Here is a 21,660-nt window from a genome sequence, read left to right as displayed (position 1 = left end):
CCATAGAGGGTCTTGGAACATATCTCCTGAGAATAAGGGTGGGGGAATACTGTAACTGGTTTCTTTCTCCCTGTGCCATTACATCATGGATACTCCAATAGGTCAAAAGCTATAGATGTCTCTTAAAAATGATTGCACAAACTTACATAGTATTCCATAGTACACACAAAATTTTCAGTAATTTCCATATTTATAGACATTATGTGTTTTCAGTTTTGTTTAGTTGGCCCCTACCAGCAAACTTGCAAAACCATTTTTTGTGTGTGTGTGTGTGTCCTCCTATCCCAAGAAGTAAGATTGTAAGGCTAGAATTTGTACTTTTTAAAAAATTGCCAATTACTTTCCCAATAAGTTTGAAGCAATTTGTATTCCAATCAGCACTGTAAAAGGGTGTCTATTTCCCTATACAGCATCATCAATGACTAGATGGTCTTGGGGGCCCCTGCAGCCTGGTTTGTTGCAGAGGGGGGCACCCTAGGCTCCCCAGCTAGACACAGAATTGAGCTGTCAGAAATTTGCCCTCACAGATTGGCATTCCTCAAATCTCAGCACCACATTCAAATCTTTGGGGGCTAGGGAGGGTGGCTTCTAAAACCCAGGGATGCCATCCCCAGTCTCACCTAGTTAGTCAAAGAAGCATGTGTTTTCAAAAGTTCCCTAAGGGTGGATTTTGAATGGCCTGCTGAGGTGGAGACTGCTGCTGGAGCCCATGCAGACACCAGGGCCTGACTTCCCACTCCTTGCCCTTCTCTCGCTGTCCTGCCCCCTCCATCCTTGAGCATCTCCTATCCTTAGTTGGAAGCTTCAGGAATTCTCCTTTAGCCAACAGCCCCTCCTTCTCCTTCTGGGCCTACAGAAACCCACCGGTTGTAAGGGTTTACTTTTAATTTCCATGCCCAAACCTCATTACCTAATTGGAAACTCAGGAGGTCAGGCCTGGGCCTCAGCATTTTATGCATGCCACCAAGAGCAGGCAGGGGCAGAGCACTGCCCTGTTTCTTTCCACAGCTGGAGACTCCTCTGACTTCTTAAGGCCCCCTGATTACAACTGGTCAAAGCCTATTTCCATTGTGGGAAGGTCAGCAGACTTTCGAGAAGCCAATGATCTGGTGTCTGTGCATCCCATATGGCTCTGTGCACTGAAGAGGAGAGGTGAAAGCCAACCTCCAGATCAGCCACCAAGTCACCAAGGGCGGCTTGTACCTGTTAAGGAATGTGAATGATAAAGCTAGCTTTGCAGACAGCCTCAAGCCTTGCTGTACATAAGACTCATCTAGAGGAAGTTTTAAAAATCCTGATGCCTAGAATTTATCTCTAACAGATTAAGTCAGAATATCTGGACATGGGACTCAGCATTAGTATTTTTTAAAACTCCCCAAGCAATCACAGTGTGCAGCCAAATTGGAAAGACAGTGCCCCAAAGAGCACTTTACAAATGTTAGAACTGCACTTTTAATAGTTCTGTGGACCTGGCAATGATAATGGCCAGTTACTGATTTCCTATTAGCACAAGTTCCTTGACCTGCGTGGTTGACTCTTTTAAGTATCCCCACCTGGTTCTTGAACTAAGAGTTTCTGAAACAATTTGTTTCCTAAAAGATGAAAGTTCATCCTTTTTCACAAGGCAAAAATATTCCTAGTATTTTTAAGCAGAGGGACTATTTCCGGGTTCTGTAGGGGTCTAGTAGTCCTACCACCAGCCACCAGCTGGATCAGCAGAGGGTGGATATTTAGGCAGAACGAGGGAAGCTCCTGCATGCCCTTCCGCTCAGTGCACCGAGTCGCTGCTGCCTAGTAGGCTTTCCTCATTGGTCTCTGGTGCAGTCTAAGTCAAGGTGAGTGAAGGATGGCAGTGAAAGCAGTGCTGCCCAGGCCATCGATGAGGCCAGCTTAATGAGCTGCACTGTGTCCACGGTCTGTATGCCTCTCAGGGTGAACCTGAAGTAAAATGAGGGCTTAGATGGCTACTCAGAAGGCAGCCACATGGGTTACACCTACAGTGCCCACTGTGGGTGCCAAGGGCAGGGTGGCAGGTGAAAGGGTGGCTGGTATGTGTCCTTATGAGGTGAGGAAACTGGTATCCCCTACACAGCAGGACACTGCTGAGACTCGCAAGTGAGTCCTGGTCTTCAAAGAAGAGTGCATACCTGTCACTTCTCTCTTAAAAGCAGCAGCTGGGTCAGAAGGTGTTTATCAAGGGCGTGTGGCTCTGAAGGATCCTAAAGGCTCTCACAGCTAGCAGGGGACTTTCTGCAAGGGTTAAAGTCAGTAGTAGATAATATGATGCAGGATTATTCACATTTGTATCCCCTGGGGATGCTTTATAACTCAGGGATCCAGATGCAAGGTCCCACCCCCACAGAGTCTCTCTCAACTTTTTCTTTTGAAAAATATCAAGTGCAAGGGAATGTTGAAAGAATAGAATAATGAACACCGATAGAGCTTTACTAAAATTCATCACTTTTATCAGCACGCTGTTTGCTTTATCAGCTTCCCAGCCCAATATATGTTGGACCATATATAATTGTACACGTCATGGATCTTCATCCTTAAATACATACTCACTCAACCACAAGACCATTATTACACCCAAGAACTGGTTATAATGATGATAACTTATTGTACTTCATATTCACATTTTTCTTCTTTTTCCAATAATATTTCTTATAGTTTTTTTTTTTTTTTAAATTCAGGGCCTAATCAAGGATCATACATTGCATGTAGATGTCATGTTTCCCAGAGTCTCCTTTAATCTAGAACAGTCTGTCCAATCTTTTAAAATGACATTGACCTTTTTGAAGAGTCCCTGAATGTGGATAGATTTCAAAAGTTCCCCAGATATTTCCAGGGTGCAGTAGGGTTGAGAAGCACTTCAATAGAGGACTGTGTATTTTGTTTACCCCATATAAATATTTTTATGTAAAAATAAGCATACAGGATGCTGGCCCGGGGGCTGCCTCTCCCAGCTTCCCTGATGCTTCCACTCTTTGGAAGAGCCCCAGTTTGCATGAGACTTCCATGTATGGCCCTGGCCCCCCATCATATTTGTTATTAATTATTCACAGTCACAAGCCACTCTGATCCCTACTTTTCCTAGTAAGTCCATTCCCTTAGGTCTCTGACAAAGCAGCATGTGGTGGAGCAAACCTTTTACCTCATGACCCAGGAAGCAAAAAAAGGAAGAAGAAGAGACCAGGGCCCCCAAATCCCCTTTGAGGGCCTTCCCCCAGTGGCCTAAGCCCTGCCTCCTAAAGGTTCCCCCACCTCCCAGAAGCATCACCCTGACAAGTAAGCCTTTACCATATGGACCTTTGGGGACACTATCCATATTCAAACCATGGCAGTTCCCATAGCATCATCTGCATTTTAACAAGATCTTCAGATGCACATTATTTTGAACATCATGGCCAATGAGTAACAGGGGTCCTGGACATCCCCTAGAATATTGCTGTTCCAGTGATCCATGAGCCAGCAACTTTGGCATCACCCGAGAGCTTTTATAAATGCAGAATCTCCTGCACCACCCAAATCTATGGGGTCATATATCTGCATTTTAACACGATCTTTATATGCCCATTATTTTGAGCGTCATGGCCAGCAAGAACCCTGGCTGCCAAATACAGAGCTGGTGAACTGTACCTGCTCCTCAGGACCACCTATTGTATACAGCAGTGTAGGAAGGCACAGAAGGGAATGTTCTGCCCTTATTGTTATCCTGTCTTTATTGACCTATTTTTCCTCTCTGCTGTGGAACCCCAGGCACTGCTAGAGACCATCCCTGTCCTCAAGAATTCCCATCCTCTAACTACAGGATCCTTCCCCATTCAACTGTCCCCTGACTTACCTATTCCAGATCATCCTGCCTCCATGAGCTACCCTTGACTTCCCTTACTTTCCTTAAATTTCCCAACAGTTCTATTTCCCTCCAATCCCTTCTTTCTCATCCACTTATACCCGCATCTCTCTAAACCTTCTTTCCTTTCTCAAGGCACTTCTGAGCCCATTCTTATGCTAATCTGTGATTCAGTGTCCTTCTAACTCACACTGGAGCATATCTAAACCCACGCCCTCTCTTCCGAGGACCTTTTCTCTCTCAGCTCTTTTTCTCCCATCTTCAAATACATCTTATTTTCCTTGTTCTAAAAACATTTCATTGACCTTGGTAACCCTTCACGCTACCAACCCACACACTTCTTTCATAGATTGCCGAATTCTGGAAAGAGTCATTTGCACTTCTTGCCTGCTCTTCCTCACTCCTACTCATCTCAGAATCTCTAGCAATCTAGCAGATGTTCCTTTCATTCTGGTGAAACTGATATTTTGAAGGTCACCAATGACGTCCCAATTACCATATCCAATAGACCGACTTCTTTGTTGGATTCCTCTCTGACCTCTCGGTAATATGACACTTGCACCTAGTTCTTTTTGGTTTCCTGGGTGTGACAGTATCATAGTTTTCCTGTGATTTGTGCACATTCATCTCTGTCACTTTTTCATCTCCTTCTCTTCCTTTACACCCCAAATGCAGGTAGATGTAGGCATCAGTTTTACCCTTGACCTTGTTTTCTTCTTGTTTCATACTAAGAGTTTCAAGTGATGGCCTGTGGGTCAGATACAGTCTTCAAATTTGTTTTGTTTGACCTATTTAGTATTTTAAGAATCTGAAAAACCTACACACACATACACACACACACACACACACACACACACACACACAAATCTGGATTTCAAGCTTCTTTTGAGAAAAAAATGCACAGGATCTGGCAATAGTGAATTCATATTCTTCAAGACAGCAATTAGCTGAAGCTGGGTAGTTGATGATCCATTGGATGGGACGTTTGTCCTTCAGATCACCTCCTCTCCTTCCACTCTTGGTCTGTCTAGCGCCATGTGGGTTTGTAAGTAAGACTCTGATCTCTCCAGAGTGTGCCTCCTCCAACACAGGAGATTGAGTCATCATTCCTTTTCTGTAGCCCCCAGACCCATTCTTCATATCTTTCGATCTCTTTATAATTCCAGGCAACAGAATCAACCCTATTGCACACTGGAAATATCAAGGGGGAACTTTTGAAATCTATCCACAGTCAGGGACTCCTCAAAAAGTTCAATGTCATTTTAAAATGACTTTGGAATTGTAAAGAGATAGAAGGTTTTTAACCATTGATTGGGAATCTTCCTCTGTCTACTCCTTATGCCTCAAACTCACTATTGGGGGTAAGGAGGGCTAATGAATCACACTTATCCATCAGTCTGAGTTTTAAACCAATCTAGGATAGACAGTAGAGTCCAGATGAGGTTTTAAAATACAATGTCACATCCAGCCTGCTACATGAAAGGGATGGTGGCACCCTGCACCTTCAGGTACGGGAAAGAGAAAGAGTGAATATCAGAAAGGCGTGGGCTCCGAGCTGGTGTTGCCGAGGAGGCAGGCTCTGCACCCTGGGCACAGGAGCCTGTTGCCTGCTTGTAGGAATCAGAAAGAGAATCTATGCAGCCTTGGGCATTCAGGTCCCAGGCAACAGGGTTCCTCCCTATTACTCCCCCAACACGTCAGTGGATATTCCTGTATTGTGGGTTGAAGTAGGGATAATGAGAGAGGAAAAGAGGGTCCTGGGTTCTCCCCAAATTCAATCTGCCATAAACTCATCATTGCTTTAAAGCTGCTTTTTCACGCAGTGTGGTGAATTGAGACACCAACTTCCCAACACCACATGTGTTGCTGCTGGGTGGATTTCATCTTCCCAGTTCTCCATGAATCAGTCCTTCTCCTCAAGGCCATTGATGGAATAGCTTTGACTCTCATTTCTTTTGCTGGGACTATCACAATGAATTCCTAGTTTCTCTTTCCCTCTCTTTCTTTGTCTCTTTGTGTTTGTTGGTTTGTTTTTGTTTTGGGGTTTTTTTTTGGGGGGGGTCTTGGGTCGATTCCTTAGTCCTCTTTCCCATTCACCCTGCCCATTGCTGTTGGAATTATGATTTCCTTACCCTGAAGTCTCTGGATCCCAGTTTTAGAGAATGAATGACCAATAAAGGCTAAAGCATTGCTTCTAAGGCCTTCTGTGGTATCCTCTGAATCTATCTTTTAGCCTTACTGACATCTGCTTCCTTTTGAACACTCATCTGCTTACCCAACATTTACTGAGTACCTACTATGTCACAGATTGTGCCAAGAGCACCATAGAGATACATAAGACACAGACTCTGCTTTGTGATTTCTTGTTCTATTTTATCACCTGGAATGTGTTCTCTTGGCTAAAATGCTATCTTTCAGTTTAACCCAGTTGCCTTCTCTTCCCAAAGCCTTCTCTATTCCACTAAACAAGATATAACCTCTGCCTTCCCTTTCCCCTCCACCTCCTTGTGTGTCAATGCCTTGTTTTTCCCAAATGATCTGCCTTATCTGGCTACGTCTCCTTCACCCTTGAGCACTTGTGCAAACCTTTCACGCATGAGGCACTCTAGAGGTGAGTGTCTATGAATCTGCATCTTCTCTGAAGTAGAAAATGGAACCAACCCAGGGAAAAAAATGCTTTAGAACACAAATAAATTAAGCACCATCCTAGGTATTACTAAATATAGCTGTACAGAGACAAATATGTCATGATTAATTAGCAACACATTTGTGAGCCACCTACAATCCATTCTGAAACACAGCAGTATTTGAAAATTTTAAATAATGTTTCTTCATCTCTTCCTTTTTCATTCCTGCTACAGCCGACATAAGTTTTTTTAATCTTTGTACTCTTAAGATCCAGAGGTTTCCTTATTGGTTTCTCTCAAACCAGATGCCAACCTTGGTTAATCCATTTATCACACTTCTACTGAATTATTTCTGCTAAGACTGTGGTGTGTGTGTTTCTCCCATGCATAGAGGCCTGTGATGACTCCTCACTGCCTCAATTCTCCCAGTTGATCTTCATGACCCTCCCCTGGGACCTCTCCCAGGCTGCAGTCCTGCTCCTCACCTGCTAGAAACTGGGCCAGCCAGGCAACAGCCCCTCCATGTGGGGGCTCTACTTTCTCTAGATGATAAAGTCTTGCTAAAGCTTCCCCCCAACTTGCACAACATCTTCAATGACCATTTCAGGGAGGAGTAAATCCTTCATTTAAAAAACCTGGATGCCTGTGTACAACATTTAAAATACAGATCCTTGCTATCTGTGGTGGTGCACACCTGTAATCCCAGCGACTTGGGAGGCAAAAGCAGGAGGATCAGAAGTTCGAGGCCAGTCTTGGCAATAAGACCCTAAGTAAAGGAGTGAGACCCTGTCTCAAAATAAAAAATAAAATGGGCTGGAGATATAGCTCAGTGATGAAGCACCCCTGGGTTCAATCCCAGTACCAAATAAATAAATAAATAAATAAATAAATAAATAAATAAATAAAATAAAATACAGATCCCCACACCCCACCCTCTTGAGATCTAGTGAAACTTGGAAGTCTGCATTTTATGATGATCTACCAAAGAATTCTGATGTGAAAGAGTTTGGGGAACCAGTGAATCTTGGGACCCTATAATCACAAGATGTGGTCTCATGATGCTGTGTGTGTATATCTTCCCCATCTCTCCTTCTGAGCTGTATTCTTCCTAAAAGCAGGACTGTGTCATTAACTCATCTCTCTTTTGGATTACCTGGCAGGATATCTCACTCATGGTAATATGATAAGTTAGTGAGTAGGTGTTTGTAGAATGAATGAATGAATGAATGGTAGAAGGAACTTATAATGAAGCTAGGAGTTGAGAGTAAATGCACATAGGAAGCGAAGCTTTTAATTTCAATATTTTGTGCAAAATGCAGGTGATAATCAGACCTCTGGGGAGTCACTTTGAGAGTTTTTACTTTCAGGGTCAAAATATTCCTCCCAGATTGAATTATTTCCAGTTTGGGAAAATGCTCATCTTTATAAGAATTTTCAATATGTACCTTATTATTTGGTTGTTTCATTCTGGCTCTCTGATGATCAACTGGGTGTTTTTAAAATAGAACATTTCAGCTCTTGCAGAAACTGGTCCCTGAGGTTGCTCTGGCAACCACCTTGAAAACTCTGGAGAGCTTTATCCTAAGTTTCCAAACTTCTCAGGTCTTCTGGCTGGCATAGCATTTTCTACAGTGCCTTGATTGAAAGGTTAATTAATTAGTTAGCCAAATCACCTAAAAGTATTTTTTTAAAAATCCCAGCATGTTTAGTACCCTGGTGCATATGTATTTCTTGACTCTACTGTTTTTACACTCTAGATTCAGGGAAATATGATCTTCTGCAGCATGTTATCAAATGACACACTGTCTGGGAGGACCCCCCCCCCCACTGCAGATTGTTTAAACCATAATCACTGCTCCTACAACTTCCAGGAAGTATCTCTGGTTTTATTGGAAAGCTAAACAGGGAAAACAACATTTATCTGCTGAGAAGTGTGTTTTGATTGTCACAGCCACAGTTGCACAGTTGCTAGGATTATTGCTGACCCCACATCTCTCGATTTGCTCCTTGAGTTTCTCCCGTGTGAATGTGGTATGTGCCGGTCCAGGCATGGGTACCAGTGGTCAGAGTGGTCAGAGCTTCAGTCCTGGTTAGTCACTAATGGACCTTGGGAAACTTACTTTGACTTTTCTGAGCTTCAGTTTCATACATCATAAAGTGGGGATCATAAAAGCATGTACTTTCTATACTGTTTCAAGGAATAAATGAGATAAGGCAGTAAAGCACTTATGGTTGGGGCTGAATAAACATTAGCCATTATTTTTTATTATCAACCAGCTTATATGCACATAGTCCAGTTTTATTGAAAGAAAGGAGGAAAAAAAACATGAGCTATTTTTTAACCAGAATGAAATATATTTTAGTACTTTGCCCTCCCTGAGTTTTGTTCTTCTAGTTTAAATGCAATTTTTAATTGACCTATAATACGTAGAATATGTTATATATCTTCTAAGAAGTCTCCATAAGGTCTAGCCTCTCTGAAATTAATCTGAAATTAAAGCAGTCTCTAGAAACTTAGAAGTCACATACAAAGATGGTACCAGTAGTTCCTATTTTTGATTCTAATGTTTCTGGAATTTTCTATCAGAACGGTGTCACAAAAACATGTACTTTTGTACATCCCCGCTCTACCATACGCACCCCTTAAACTCACTGAGAATCAGCTTATTGGTGAGCCACCTACAATCCATTCTGAAACATGGCAGTATTTGAAAATTTTAAATAATGTTTCTTCATCTCTTCCTTTTTCATTCCTGCTACAGCCGACATAAGTTTTTTTAATCTTTGTACTCTTAAGATCCAGAGGTTTCCTTATTGGTTTCTCTCAAACCAGATGCCAACTTCTACTGAATTATTTCACAAGTGAGAGAGAATGGAGAATCAATAGCCAGTGGCAAGAAAAGAGAGGAAATGTGTGTGGACTCCTTTCCCTTTTTCTTTTCAAGGGAGTTAATATGCATGGAGCCTCACTTTGCAGGGAGGGTGGGGCAGCTGCCTGCTCTGCACATCCCGGGGTGCACATAGGATATGTTTTAAAGGTCTTTTCTGTGTCTTTGCAGGTGGTATAAATTCTGCCCAGTTCAGGCCTCTGGTGCTCATTCAGCCCTGAATACTGTTGACAGTATCCAGGTATCTGTGGGGCCCTGAGAACTTCTTTGTGTGGAGTGTATGAGATGGCCATGATTGGAATTCCAGGGAGCAGTGATTAATCAGACCCCAGGATGTTCCACTCATCCACTTGTTGGTTGAGTTATTATTGGATGCCTACTCTAAGATGTGGCAATATCATCTCTGAGAGCTGTGGGGCTATAGGAGATTCATGGACGGTCTCCAATTTACAAACAGCTTGTTTGCCTTGTACAATATCTCCTGTAAGTTGACTGTTTTATGAAATGAAAACCTCATCTTCAGTCTTCAGGTCAACCTGGAGTTGGGACCACCTTCTATAGTGATGGATGGGATCAAGATTCCGGCAGGACCGTCCAACTGCATACCTCCACAGGTGTGCTCATTCCATTATACTTTCTTGAAAACAAGTAATCAACAAGAACAAAGCCCCTTATTTCCATTCTTCTTCCAGGAGCTCCCTGTATGCCCCTCCTTTTCTCTATTGTACTTCTCAATACAGTATGTGAAATGGTAGTGACTTCAGTGTCACTGAATCTGTGGGCGTTTTTCATTCCACATGACGTTCATCTCCCTCAGCAGTGTCTGGCTGTCTGCATCTCTTTTGACTTGAACACAGATCCCCCTGGCTTTCTTGATGCTATGCTCTCTGGTTTTCCTTTTTATGTGCTTGGATGGTCTTTCTTAGCCTTCACAGTCTGCATTTCTTTCTCTACTTATTGCTTGGCTGTTGGTGAAACCAAAGGCTCAACCCTGGACTTGTTCTTCGTCTTGTCTCACTCTCCACTCTCCTACCAGGAAATCTGAGTAAAGCCCAGGGTTTTCATTTACCACGTGATGGGAGACTTCTATGGCACTAATCCCATTCATGGGGGCTCCACTCTCAGGATCTAGTCACCTCTGGAAGGCCCCACTTCCTAACACCCTCACCTTGGAATTAGGAAGTTAACATGTGAATTTTGAGGGAGACATTTATTCCACTGTACTCTGTACCCTTGTAAGAGCCTGGACTGGCAAATCTACCTCCTTTGAACCTACAATGCATATACTTTTATTTCACATCTGCCCGAATTCTACCTTGGTATCTAGTCACTTAGGTGTTCAACCTACCTTCCCTTATGTCTTTGGGTCATTCTCATTGCTGGGCCTCCTGCCATATTTAAGCTAGCGAGTTGAGTGCTCAGAGCTTGGAGAACTGAGTCAAATTCAACTGAATTTGCACTGATTGTTCTTTGCCCAAGCCCTTCATGACCAATGGTACACACCTGTAAGGGATCAACCAGGACTGGGGCTACTGTTTGTGTATGTGGGACATATTGATTCTAAAGTGGGGTTGGACCCTCTGAACCCAAACCTTGCTAACTTCATGTTGAATTAGCACCATTTTTCAGTCTACTGAGATAGCTATTATGGTTTTTCGTAGTCAGAATGATTCTTGAGATATTGATAGCTATTTTTGAGTGGGGAAATGACCTGTTTATTTGCTGACTCAACAAAAAGCAGGCACTGTATGTCAGATGCTGTTCTAGGCATTGAGGGTAAAGTCATGAACAGAAAAGCTGCCCTTGTGGAACATTCTGGTGTGGAGAATAGGCAATAAATAAGTAAATAAGTACATGCTTAGTGTACTTCAGATAATGACAAGTACTCGACCTTCAAGTCATTAAAGCAAGTAAGGAGGGAGACACTATTAGATGGACAGAGAAGGCTCATCTGAGGAGGTGACCTTGAGTGGATTTTTGAATGTAGAGGTACTGGCCATGTGAATATATGGAGATGGGTTCTTAGTCAGAGGCACTAGCATGAGCTAAGGCCCTGAGATGGGAACAAACCTACTTGATTTGAGGAGTGAATGACAAGTGTGGCTGGAGTGGAGTGAGGTGTGGGGTCAGAATGGCCCAGAGGCCACATCATGAATATCCTGATAGGTCATTAAAAGGAGTTGGCTTTTATTCTAGGAGCAATGGGAAGACATTGCAGGGTTGAACAGAAAGGTGACATGATCTATTTATCTTTCAAAAAGATCACTTTGGTTACTGGGTGAAAATAGATCAGGGGTGGATACAGCAATAGAAGGGGATTGTGCTGGTTCCACCGCGAAGTGATGGAATCTGGAACTGGGTACAGGAGAAGGAGAAAGAGGTGACACTTCATGACTAAGTGACAGTTCCCTCCTCACATGGAAAACCTGTTCTTAAATTTGGGGGCAGAGGATTTTGTTAAGCCTCTAGTGATTTGCCATAGTGATTCTCCAGACTCAGAGACTTCTGCGATTCTACTGGGGGAGATAAATTTTCCCGTGGCTGCCTAACAGCTTGTGCTTGCCTCTGGTTTTTTTCCTACCCATAGTTTAACTATTGCTTTTGACCCCTTGCTTGACATTGTGTAAGTGTAGCCTGCAGCATGTTCCATTGTTCAGTGGTCAGTCCCCGCACCAGCCTGGGAATGCCTGGAACACATCATGGTGATCACCTAATTCACCCTGGCACCTCTAGTGCCTGCCATGGTGTTTCACACTTCATTGAAGGCATTTAACACATTTTGTTGAATGAATAAATTAACATGATGTCAGTCCCTATGTAGACAGGACAATTTTATGGAAGAGGCCCACCCATAAAGACACAATAGACAAATGGAGCAGGCACACACTCCATTTGTTGTGTGTGATCCAAGAGCTTTGTAAGTTAGGAGTTGTATTAGTTCACTTTTCATTACTTTAACAAAATATCTGAGGCAAGCTACTTTATAAAGAGAACAGGTTTATTTTTGCTACAGATTGTTTCTGGAGGCACAAGTTCTAAATAGCATGATGCAAGGTTCTGGTGAGCGCCCCTCACCTAAGTTACATCATGGTGGAAGGGAGCAGGTGTCTCTGTCAGTGTGGTCTCTCTCCTTCTAAAGCCACCAGGGTTCAAACATGGGAAAGCCACATAATGATCTAATCTAATCACTTCCAAATATTCCATCTCTAACCACGACAGTCGGATTAAGTTTCTACCCGCTTAATACCATGAGCATAAGATTTTGGGGGACTAAACTCTTGCATGAGCTCAGGAGGACAAATCATCTTCAAACCATCACAGGGGTAGTTATTACTGATACTCAAAATGACCAAGTTCCCATAAACATGTGGCATTTCTGGGAACAGAATTTAGTCTGGAGTGGGAGGGGAAGAGGGAGGATTTTAAAAATTTGCAAGAACTGGAAAGAGATTGGAGAAGGAAAGGGAAGATACATTGGTTTGATTTTCAAGGAGCTCAATTGCTACATTTTGCATAGTGTGTGGAATCTTTGAGCTGAAAAACAGTTGTGGAGATGTGTGGGTTAAATACCTCTTCTTACAGATAACAGTCATTATTCATGAAGTATTGCTATGTGTCAGATACTATTTTAAGTGCTTCACACAGGCTAAGGGATCCAATACTCCTAACACTCCTATGAAATAGATACTATTGTTCCCATTTTATAGTTGGAGAAACTGAGCCCACTGACATTAAATAATTTATTCAGGGTTCTGTATCTTTTTAGGAGCCAGGGATAGAGCCCAAATCTCTTGTTCCTTAACTACTTTCTTCACTAAGATGCTGCCATTCAAGCCCTTGCTGGCAGCAGAAAAAAATATAATACTATTTTGTGGTTTCCTCAAAATGTTAATTTGCTCAATTAACTCCTGGTAAAGCTTGGGGTGCACCAGCTAATACAAACCTTAGATGGACTTTGGACAAACACATCGCGTATGCTTGGATTCAGAGAACTTGCTCTACCTGGGCCATAGGAGAGGGCCATACTTATTTGTCTTGTTTCTGCATTTAGGGCTGTGGATCAGGGAGGTCAACAAATAGTCCACTTCCCTGTTTATGCACCAGTGGGTATGCAATAAGTACTAATTGATGATGACGGTTTGCACTCCTTGGTTCATTCAGTTCACCCTCTTTTATTTGTTTTGAGCAAAATTTTTTTTTCCCAACCTGCTGAATGTAACAGGTAATTAACACCACTTAATAGCTGTTAAGTGGGATGATCATCTGTTTTTTTCCTGGAAAAGGCTCTCCTTTGGAAGCTAATAGTGCTGCTGAAGACCCAGGCTGATTCTTGGCTCCCTCTATTACGGAGTATTGTGTGGAGCAGTGAGATAAAATCGATTCTCAGAAAACAGCAGTTCAGTAAGGGTGGTGGTGCAGGCCTGTAATCCCAGCAGCACTCTGGAAGCTGAAGCAAGAGGATCCCAAGTTCAAGGTCAACCTCAGCAATGTAGTGAGACCCTCAGCAACCTAGGGAGACCCTGTCTCAAAATAAAAAATAAAAAATGCCGAGGGATGTAGTTGTTGGAAATCCTGGGGTGCTGCAAGAAATTGAACAATGTGCTCAGAAGTGGGTGGGCAAGGCAGACTTGATTTCTGCTAGAAGGGCGTGCTCTAGAACCTGCCCAGAAAGGGTGCCTGGGTGGGCAGTTGTCCTACTTTTATCCTGAATGCAGTGCTCCCCTGGCCCTGATAGGAGGAGCTCAGGCTTACAATCTATGCAATTAGCTAATTTTAGTTAAAATGGCTACAATTGGATCTAACATCCCAATGAAGGCTAAATACTATATTCTGAAAATGGACCACTGAACTTTCTAGTTCTCACATCGTTCAGTAGTAAAGTGCCCCTCGGTTCCATCTCCAAACCAATAAAAGGAAGGAAGGAAGGAAGGAAAGAAAGAAGGAAGGAAGGAAAGAAGGGGTAAACAACAGGTTTTTCTTACATAAGAGGCTGGCAACAGAAGCCTCACATGGAAAACACAAGACTAGGAGGGCAGCAAATTAAGAAGGTGTGGCCTCGGGCCACCATGGGTGGGTCATTTGGGGGAGGGTAGCACTAGCAGCTGTTCCTCAATTCACTAGTAATCTGTGGGTGGGGGGAGCCCAATGTCTAGACATTGTCATCGACTCCGTGCTAAGTAACCAAAGGCAGAGGAGGACTTGTTTCTGCCCTTGGCTTCCTTCCTGTCACCAGGGTCATCCTGGTTAGGTGACATCATCAGGATGTTCTCTGGAAGTCACCCTGGTTTTAAAAGAGCCTGGGGTGAGGGGTTTCCAGTCTCCATGTCATTTCTGTGGAAGATTAGTAAGGAACAGCCCAAGTGATGGAAAGACAAGTTTCTTTCCAGGACATTAAGAAAGAAGTGACTGTCTCATACCCTCAATGAAAGGACAACACCGAGTGGCCATTGGGAGTGCCCCTTTGTGTCCACATCCTGCCTTCCGTAAGACAACTCGTCCTGGGCGCCTCACTCAGAGGCCTGCTCCTCCAAGGAGCCCTCCTCCCTTGCCTTAGTCCCGGTCAGTGGTTTCTACTCTCCTTCCCTACTGCACAGTGTTGCTGAAGGGCCGCCTGTTAGTCCTTGGCTCTTTGTTGTTGTTTATAGACCCTGTTGGCACAGGCTTTATCCACACTGCAATCCTCCCTAGCTGGACTTCTTTGAATTCACTACCTGGTAAGTGCTTATCATAAATATTTCCTGAATGGGTTCCTAAGTGGGGCTCTTTACCACTGGAACGAGGCTTGTTAAGCCCTTAACCCCGTTGCCCTCTGCGTTCTGGAACATTTCTTCTCTGGTTAGTGTCTCTCCAATAGTCTGAACCCTTGCCTCATCAACCCCTCTATTCTGAACATGATTCCTACTCCCATTATCCCTGGCTTAAAGAAAAGAAGAAAAGGAGTGGGTAGCTACAAGTGTTAACTTCAGCTGTCTCTCAATTGCCAGCAAGTTGTAGGAGAATTTTGTCCCTTTAAAAATATGGCATTATTTGAGAGAGTGCTTTAATTCTCTTCTCCTCCCTGAGTGGGCTATTAGGTAGTTCAGTAATTTAACAAGTGTGTGAGGAAACTGGCAGAGAAGCTTTTGAAATTCAAGTGACTCTTGTTGGTGCATGAAAATAATTATAAAAGGCAGGCTGACAGGAGTAGGCAGGGTGAGGCCAGCACCCAAAGGTTTGGTCCTAAAAGGAACCAGTCACCTGTCAGATCTAGACAATGTTCATTGAGACACCAGGAAGGCCAAAGTCAGTGGAAGGAGCTTGAGGAGGGTGAAGGGAGAGGTAGCCTGTGGAGAATTGGCAGAATAAACTGAAGAGGGAATTCTGGAGGTAGAAGATGCCCCAGAGCTTTGCCTCTAATCCTGGAAGATGCCAAAGCTAACCTTCCAAGACTAAAGACCAGTGGCCCCAAGGAGCCTCCTGAGTGTCCTCCCACACAATGAGGGTGGGGAGAACAGGGAGCCAGCTTCAATGATCATTGATTGTAAATGCTCTCCACCTAGACTCAAGTCACCCCAAGCAGTAATATGCAGGGCTCCAAGTGCACAGGTCTGTCACAGTGAGGGAGATGCCACATAACCCTGCTGGACAGTTGGGGATGAGATCTGGGATCCAACGTCTTCAAAAAGGACATGTGTGTTTGCTTGGTTTATTTCTCAAACCTTTGGTCTATAATCTCTGTTTCAATTTTATTTTTTAACCAAATCACTAGAAGATTATCGGCTTCTCTTGAAGACTGGCCTGATCCCCTAGAGTCAGCTACGATGGTGTCCTTATGACCATGGGTGGTCAAGATCAAAGCAATACTTGGTTCAGACATTTAAGAGAGCTGCTGACTCTGAGCCACATTTAAGTTTTGGGTTTTACATAAAATTGGCAGGTGTCATATTAGTTTTATGGAGACTTTAAAAATGATAATTCTAGATTAGGTGATTCTGTGCTAAATTGCTTTTGTATCAGAGTCATTGGCTTACCATTTACAATATTTGATAAATGTTGGTGCAAAATTCCAGGAGGTCAAAAAATTTAGCATGCCAGCACCTTGAAATAGGGAACATTCAAGTCACTCCAAGCCTGGGTTCTGGCTGAGGTTTTCCTGCTTTGTGCCCTTTATGCCCCTGAGATTGGCATGCTGATCTCTAATGAGATAGGGCCTAAGGGGCTGGGCTGTCCTTCCTGAAGGTCCAGAAGCCCATAGTGAAGCATCCTGTGGCAGTCTTCACCTGGAGTAATTCAACAGAAAGTAGCCTCCTTGAGTAACTCAGAAGGCCTCAGGCTGAGGTTTCCTGACAGTGCTCAGATATACTTTTTTGTAGTCTTATTGTTTAGTAAAATCATAGTTTCCCAAGTCTTCCTTTGCCTCTCTGTGTTAGTCAGCTTTCTGTCGCTATAATACAACACCTGAGATAATCAACAGATAGGGAGGAAAGGTTTATTTTGGCCCACAGTTTTGGAGTTTCCAGTCCATGCTTGATTGGCCCTATTGCTTTGTACCTGTGGCAAGGCAGGACATCACAACAGGAGTATGTGGCAGAGAAAAGCGGCTCACCTCATCTCCAGGAAGCAAAAACAAGATTGAAGAAGTGGCCGGAAGTCCCACAATTCCCTTCAAGGGCTCACCCTCAGTGACCTAAAGACCTCCCACTAGGCCCCACCTATTAAAGGTCCCACCCCCTCCTAGTATAGCACCTGGGGACCAAGCCTTTTAAGACATGGGCCTCTAGGGGACATTCAAGATCCAAACTACAGTACCCTTCTTCCTGCTGTCCCCTCATTCTGAGGCAAATTGACCAGGGGCTGACTGTATGTCGGTGGGCATTATTGTGCATTGGAGAACAAATAATACATCTGCTGGCTGCACATTTATGAGAAAATTGTCTTCATCTCCTTCATCTTGCTGGTCCCAGGAGGGAGTCTTTGTTTTAAGGTCAGCTTAGTGTGGGCTTGGGAGTCCAATAAAAGAAACATTATCCTTTCCTTTTTCTTCATGCTCACTGGCACGGAGGCTGGGAAACCTTAGGTGACACACAGGGGACTGGATCACTGTTGTTGAAAGTAGGCAAGGACTGGGGTGTTGTGGGCTGGCAGGAAAGTCTGCTGAGCAGCCCTGGTTTCTCTTTCCAGTTGGGGATGCTGAAAGCTGTGTCAGTCCAAGAGGAACAGAGGAGACTAGATCAAGAACTAGGAAGCCAGGGGCTGGGGTTGTGGCTCAGAGGTAGAGCGCTCTCCTACCATGCGTGAGGCACCGGGTTTGATCCTCAGCACCGCATAAAAATAAAATAAAGTTATTGGAAGAAAAAAAAAAGAAAAAAGAACTGGGCAGGCAAGTTTGGCTCAGGGCCATTCCACTGACTTTCCTGGGAATGACAATTCACTGGCATATGATTATTCACAATAGTAACACTTGTCACAGGAGTGGTTTCTTCTGTGCTCCATGCTCTCACCTTTGAGAACAACGTCATTCATAGTAGAGCCTGGGTCCCTCACTGGTAGGTGTGGCATTTTACAGATGAGGACAATATGGCTCAGCGTGGGTAACTGATCTCAGTATCACACAGTCCCTCCTTATGTAACTGGCAGGGATTTACATAATACTTTGAGAAATTGTGCTCATCATTTCAGCTCAGTGTGATTACGGCTGAAAAGCTTGTTGTCTGAGTTGAAAGGGTCCATTCAGAGATGGGCGGAGACCCAGCCTCAGAGCTTCCACTCTCTCCAAGCTAACCTCAGCCCCAGGATCTTCCCTGTGCCGCTGGTGGCTGTGGTGCTTATTGTGTTTGGTCCCAGATATGCTCAGGTCCTCAGAAATCCTGTCTTCTGGGATGCTGGCCTCCTCCCTAAGGAGTCCCCTTTCTTTCCCAGGATGCATCATTCCTTTGCTTCAATTTCAATAAGAAGAATCTCTTCCTATTCCTGATGCCCCTCTGTTCCATAGCACTGAAAATAAGACTGAAGTTATCATATCATTATATTATTCTCCCACGGTATATAAAGGTTGCCCATCAGTTGCAAATTATTTGTGGGATAAAGAAGGAGCCGGGCACAGTGGTGCATGCCTGTAATCCCAGCAGCTCAGGAGGCTGAGGCAGGAAGGTTCACAAATTCAAAGCCAGCCTCAGCAACTTAGAAAGGCCCTAAGCAACTTATGGAGACCCCATCTCTAAATAAAATATTTTAACTCAGGCTGTGAAGCAGTGGTTAAGCACCCCTGGGTTCCATCCCCAGTATCGAAGGTGGGGCGGGGAGTAAATGATTGGATATGTTACCAGACCCAGGTTTGGGGTCTCATTCCATTGGAAAACCAATGTCCCAGAGACAAGTGCTGGGGAGAAAGAAAGGCCTTATTCTGTGGCCAAAGAATGTAGGAGAATTAGCTTCACTCACAATCAACTTTCCTAACTCTGGTGTAGGATGGGGATAATGGGGGAGAGAAGCAGCTTAATAAAGGTGAGGAATATTTGTGTTTATTTTAAAAATAGGTGTGTATCTTCCAGGAACTTGGTGCCATCTCTTTTCACTCCTTTTGTGGTCTAGTGTTTCTGGTCATGGAAGCTGATAGGTGTTGTTAGTCTTGAAAAGGCAGAGGGAGAAAGAGATTAGGCAAGTCTAGGGCAAGTTAACCTTATATTAAAGTTTTAGACAAAACATTTCTCAAGTGTTGGACAGGTCTATAGGCAGAACTTAGTAGAATATGACCTTCAGGTCAAGGCAACAAAGGACAGACACAAGATAAAGACAGAGATGCTAAGTGTTTTCATCTGTACCCATTGGACATCTGTAGGCCTAAGAGTCAGTATTTCAGCAGAAGCAGCCTTCAGGTCCCTGAAGAGTAACCTAGGCAACCGTTATCATCATATCCTACACATCAGAGGTCTTATCTACAGCAACGCTAGTGAGAAACTAATAATGTATCATTCAGCTGTGTGACCTCCAAAATTAGTGATTTTGAAAAATCGCTAATTATGAAAAAGTCTTATGAAAAAGTCAATTAAGAGCAAGCTAAGCTAGAAGGTTTATTTAGGTTTTTCCTTGGTAACAGATACATGAATGAATGAGAAGTTCATAACCAGAAATAAAAATATTTTGAACATAAATAAAATCAGTTTGAATTCCTTGTTAAAAATGAATTTTAAAAGTTCTTGGAAAATCAAGGTTGTGGATGAAGGCTCAGAGCTGAGCTAGCATGGCAGATACAAGGGAAAGGAGGTGGCTGCCGAGTTGAACAGAGGGAGCAGGGGAACAGGGATAGGCACCTGCTAGAAGTGGGCAGCAGAGGGCAGTAGAAATAAAAAGGGAGGAGAGCTGGGTCAAATGGTGGTTTCATTTTCAATTTTCCAAGAAATCTCCACACTGCTTCTCCATATTGGCTACACCAATTTGCAGTCCCACCAGCAGGGTATGAGTGTACCTTTTCTCCCACATCCTCACTAACACTTATTGTTGTTTGTCTTCATATTAGCTGCCATTCTGACTGGAGTGAGATGAAATCTTAGAGTGATTTTGATCTGCATTTCTCTAATTGCTAGCGATGATGAATATTTTTTAATATATTTGTTGATTGATTGTATATTATCATCTGAGAAGTGTCTGTTCAGGTCCTAGGCCCATTTATTGATTGGGTTATTTGGTTTTTTTTGATGTTTAACTTTTTGAGTTCTTTATATACCCTAGAGATTAGTGCTCTATCTGATGTGTGAGGGGTAAAAATTTGCTCCCAAGACATAGGCTCTCTATTTACCTCACAGATTAAAAACAGCATGCTACAGAGACACAGCCACATCAATGTTTATAGCAGCACAATTCACAATAGCTAAACTGTGGAACCAACCTAGATGCCCTTCAATAGATGAACAGATGAAAATAATGTGGCATATATACACAATGGAACATTATTCAGCAATAAAAGAGAATAAAATCATGGCATTTGCAGGTAAATGGATGGAGTTAGAGAAGATAATGCTAAATGAAGTTAGCCATCCCAAATAACCAAATGTTGAATATTTTCTTTGATATAAGGAGGCTGATTCATAGTGGGATAGGGAGCGGGAGCATGGGAGGAATAGATGAACTTTAGATAGGGCAGAGGGGTTGGAGGGGAAAGCAGGGGGCATGGGGTGATTAATGATGGTGGAATGTGATGATCATTATTATCCAAAGTAGAGGTATGAAGACATGAATTGGTGTGAATATACTTTGTATACAACCAGAGATATGAAAATAGTGTAATAAGAATTGTAACGCATTCCGCTGTCATATATTTAAAAAAAAAAAAAAAGAAAGAAAGAAAAAAGGAGGAACAATGCCCGTGGCTGTGAAGAAGCAATGACAAGATTTGAAAATGGACTTAGGTGGAGACTAATAGGAAAGATGGTTTTTAATGAAATTAGAAATTTAAGCCATGACGTTTGCAGCTCCTGGGAGGAACTCGAGAATCCAGCACAAAGCTGGTGGGGAGTTTCCCTGTGGAAATGTTGGCCGGCAAATGGAAATTGACTACTAGAATCCGGGGGTGGGGGGTGGCCAGGAGCAGTGGAACAGAATTTGCATGGATCCACTTCTTACCTGGTATCAGGCCTGGCCTACATGCCATTAAATAAGTGGCCCTTTAGGTGGCATCTGAAGGAGCTCCCCGGGCCAGTGACTTCTGTCTGTCTGTTTCTCATTCCCATTGTTTCTCTTCTAGACAGCTGACCTCCAGTTTTCACACACAATTAGGTTCTACTCATCCTTTCCAACATCCCTTGATTCTGCCTTGATTATAAAACATCTTCCATGATCCCCTTGGCTGGAATGAATCGCAGCCTTTTCAGCAATCCCACAAATACCTTTTGACTATAGAAAGCAGGGCATAGCACGACACAGGAATTCCATGGCCTGCAGGAAATGTTTTCTCCTTTACCATTTGGTAAATGAAAGAGAGAGATTGGCACCATTCAACCATTTCTCTTATGAAAAAACAATGTATTCCAGTGCTGAGGAATGATGCAGGGTCATGGGGCTGTGGTCCGTGATTCAATCAACCTCTTTCTGTGGCCTGGTAGATTTAGGTAGGCACTCTTAGACTTGGGAGGGGCTTCCCAGTCTAACTGCCCACACAAATGAATAAGCATTGTGTCTGCCTGGTGGCAGTGACAGGGAAGTGTGTCACACCAGCCTTGATGCTTGTTAAAGAAAAGGCTGGATAGACGGTCAGGAGGAGGACAAAGAAGGAAGAACACAACTGCTTTTCCCATTGATTCCTCCTTCTGGAGCTTAC

The 21,660-nt window shown here is 43.4% G+C and overlaps 1 protein-coding gene across 4 annotated transcripts in view; it reads left to right on the top strand.

Moving 5' to 3' along the window:
• Cnih3 (cornichon family AMPA receptor auxiliary protein 3) overlaps positions 1-21,660 on the top strand; it is a 110,037-nt gene that overhangs the window by 75,471 nt on the left and 12,906 nt on the right. Inside the window, exons 4-5 of one of the 4 annotated variants that reach the window (XM_026407155.2) lie at positions 3,218-3,229; positions 14,295-14,339. The exons of the other annotated variants lie outside the window; for them this stretch is intronic. Of the exons in view, the coding sequence (XP_026262940.1) occupies positions 3,218-3,229; positions 14,295-14,339 (57 nt within the window). The remainder of the gene's footprint in view (positions 1-3,217; positions 3,230-14,294; positions 14,340-21,660) is intronic. 4 annotated transcript variants of the gene reach the window in all.

The sequence above is a fragment of the Urocitellus parryii genome, chromosome 9, assembly GCF_045843805.1.
Source record: "Urocitellus parryii isolate mUroPar1 chromosome 9, mUroPar1.hap1, whole genome shotgun sequence".
NCBI classification, from domain to species: Eukaryota; Metazoa; Chordata; class Mammalia; order Rodentia; family Sciuridae; genus Urocitellus; species Urocitellus parryii.
The sequence above is the reverse complement of the archived record's forward strand: the minus strand, read 5'-3'. Positions and strand labels throughout refer to the sequence as shown.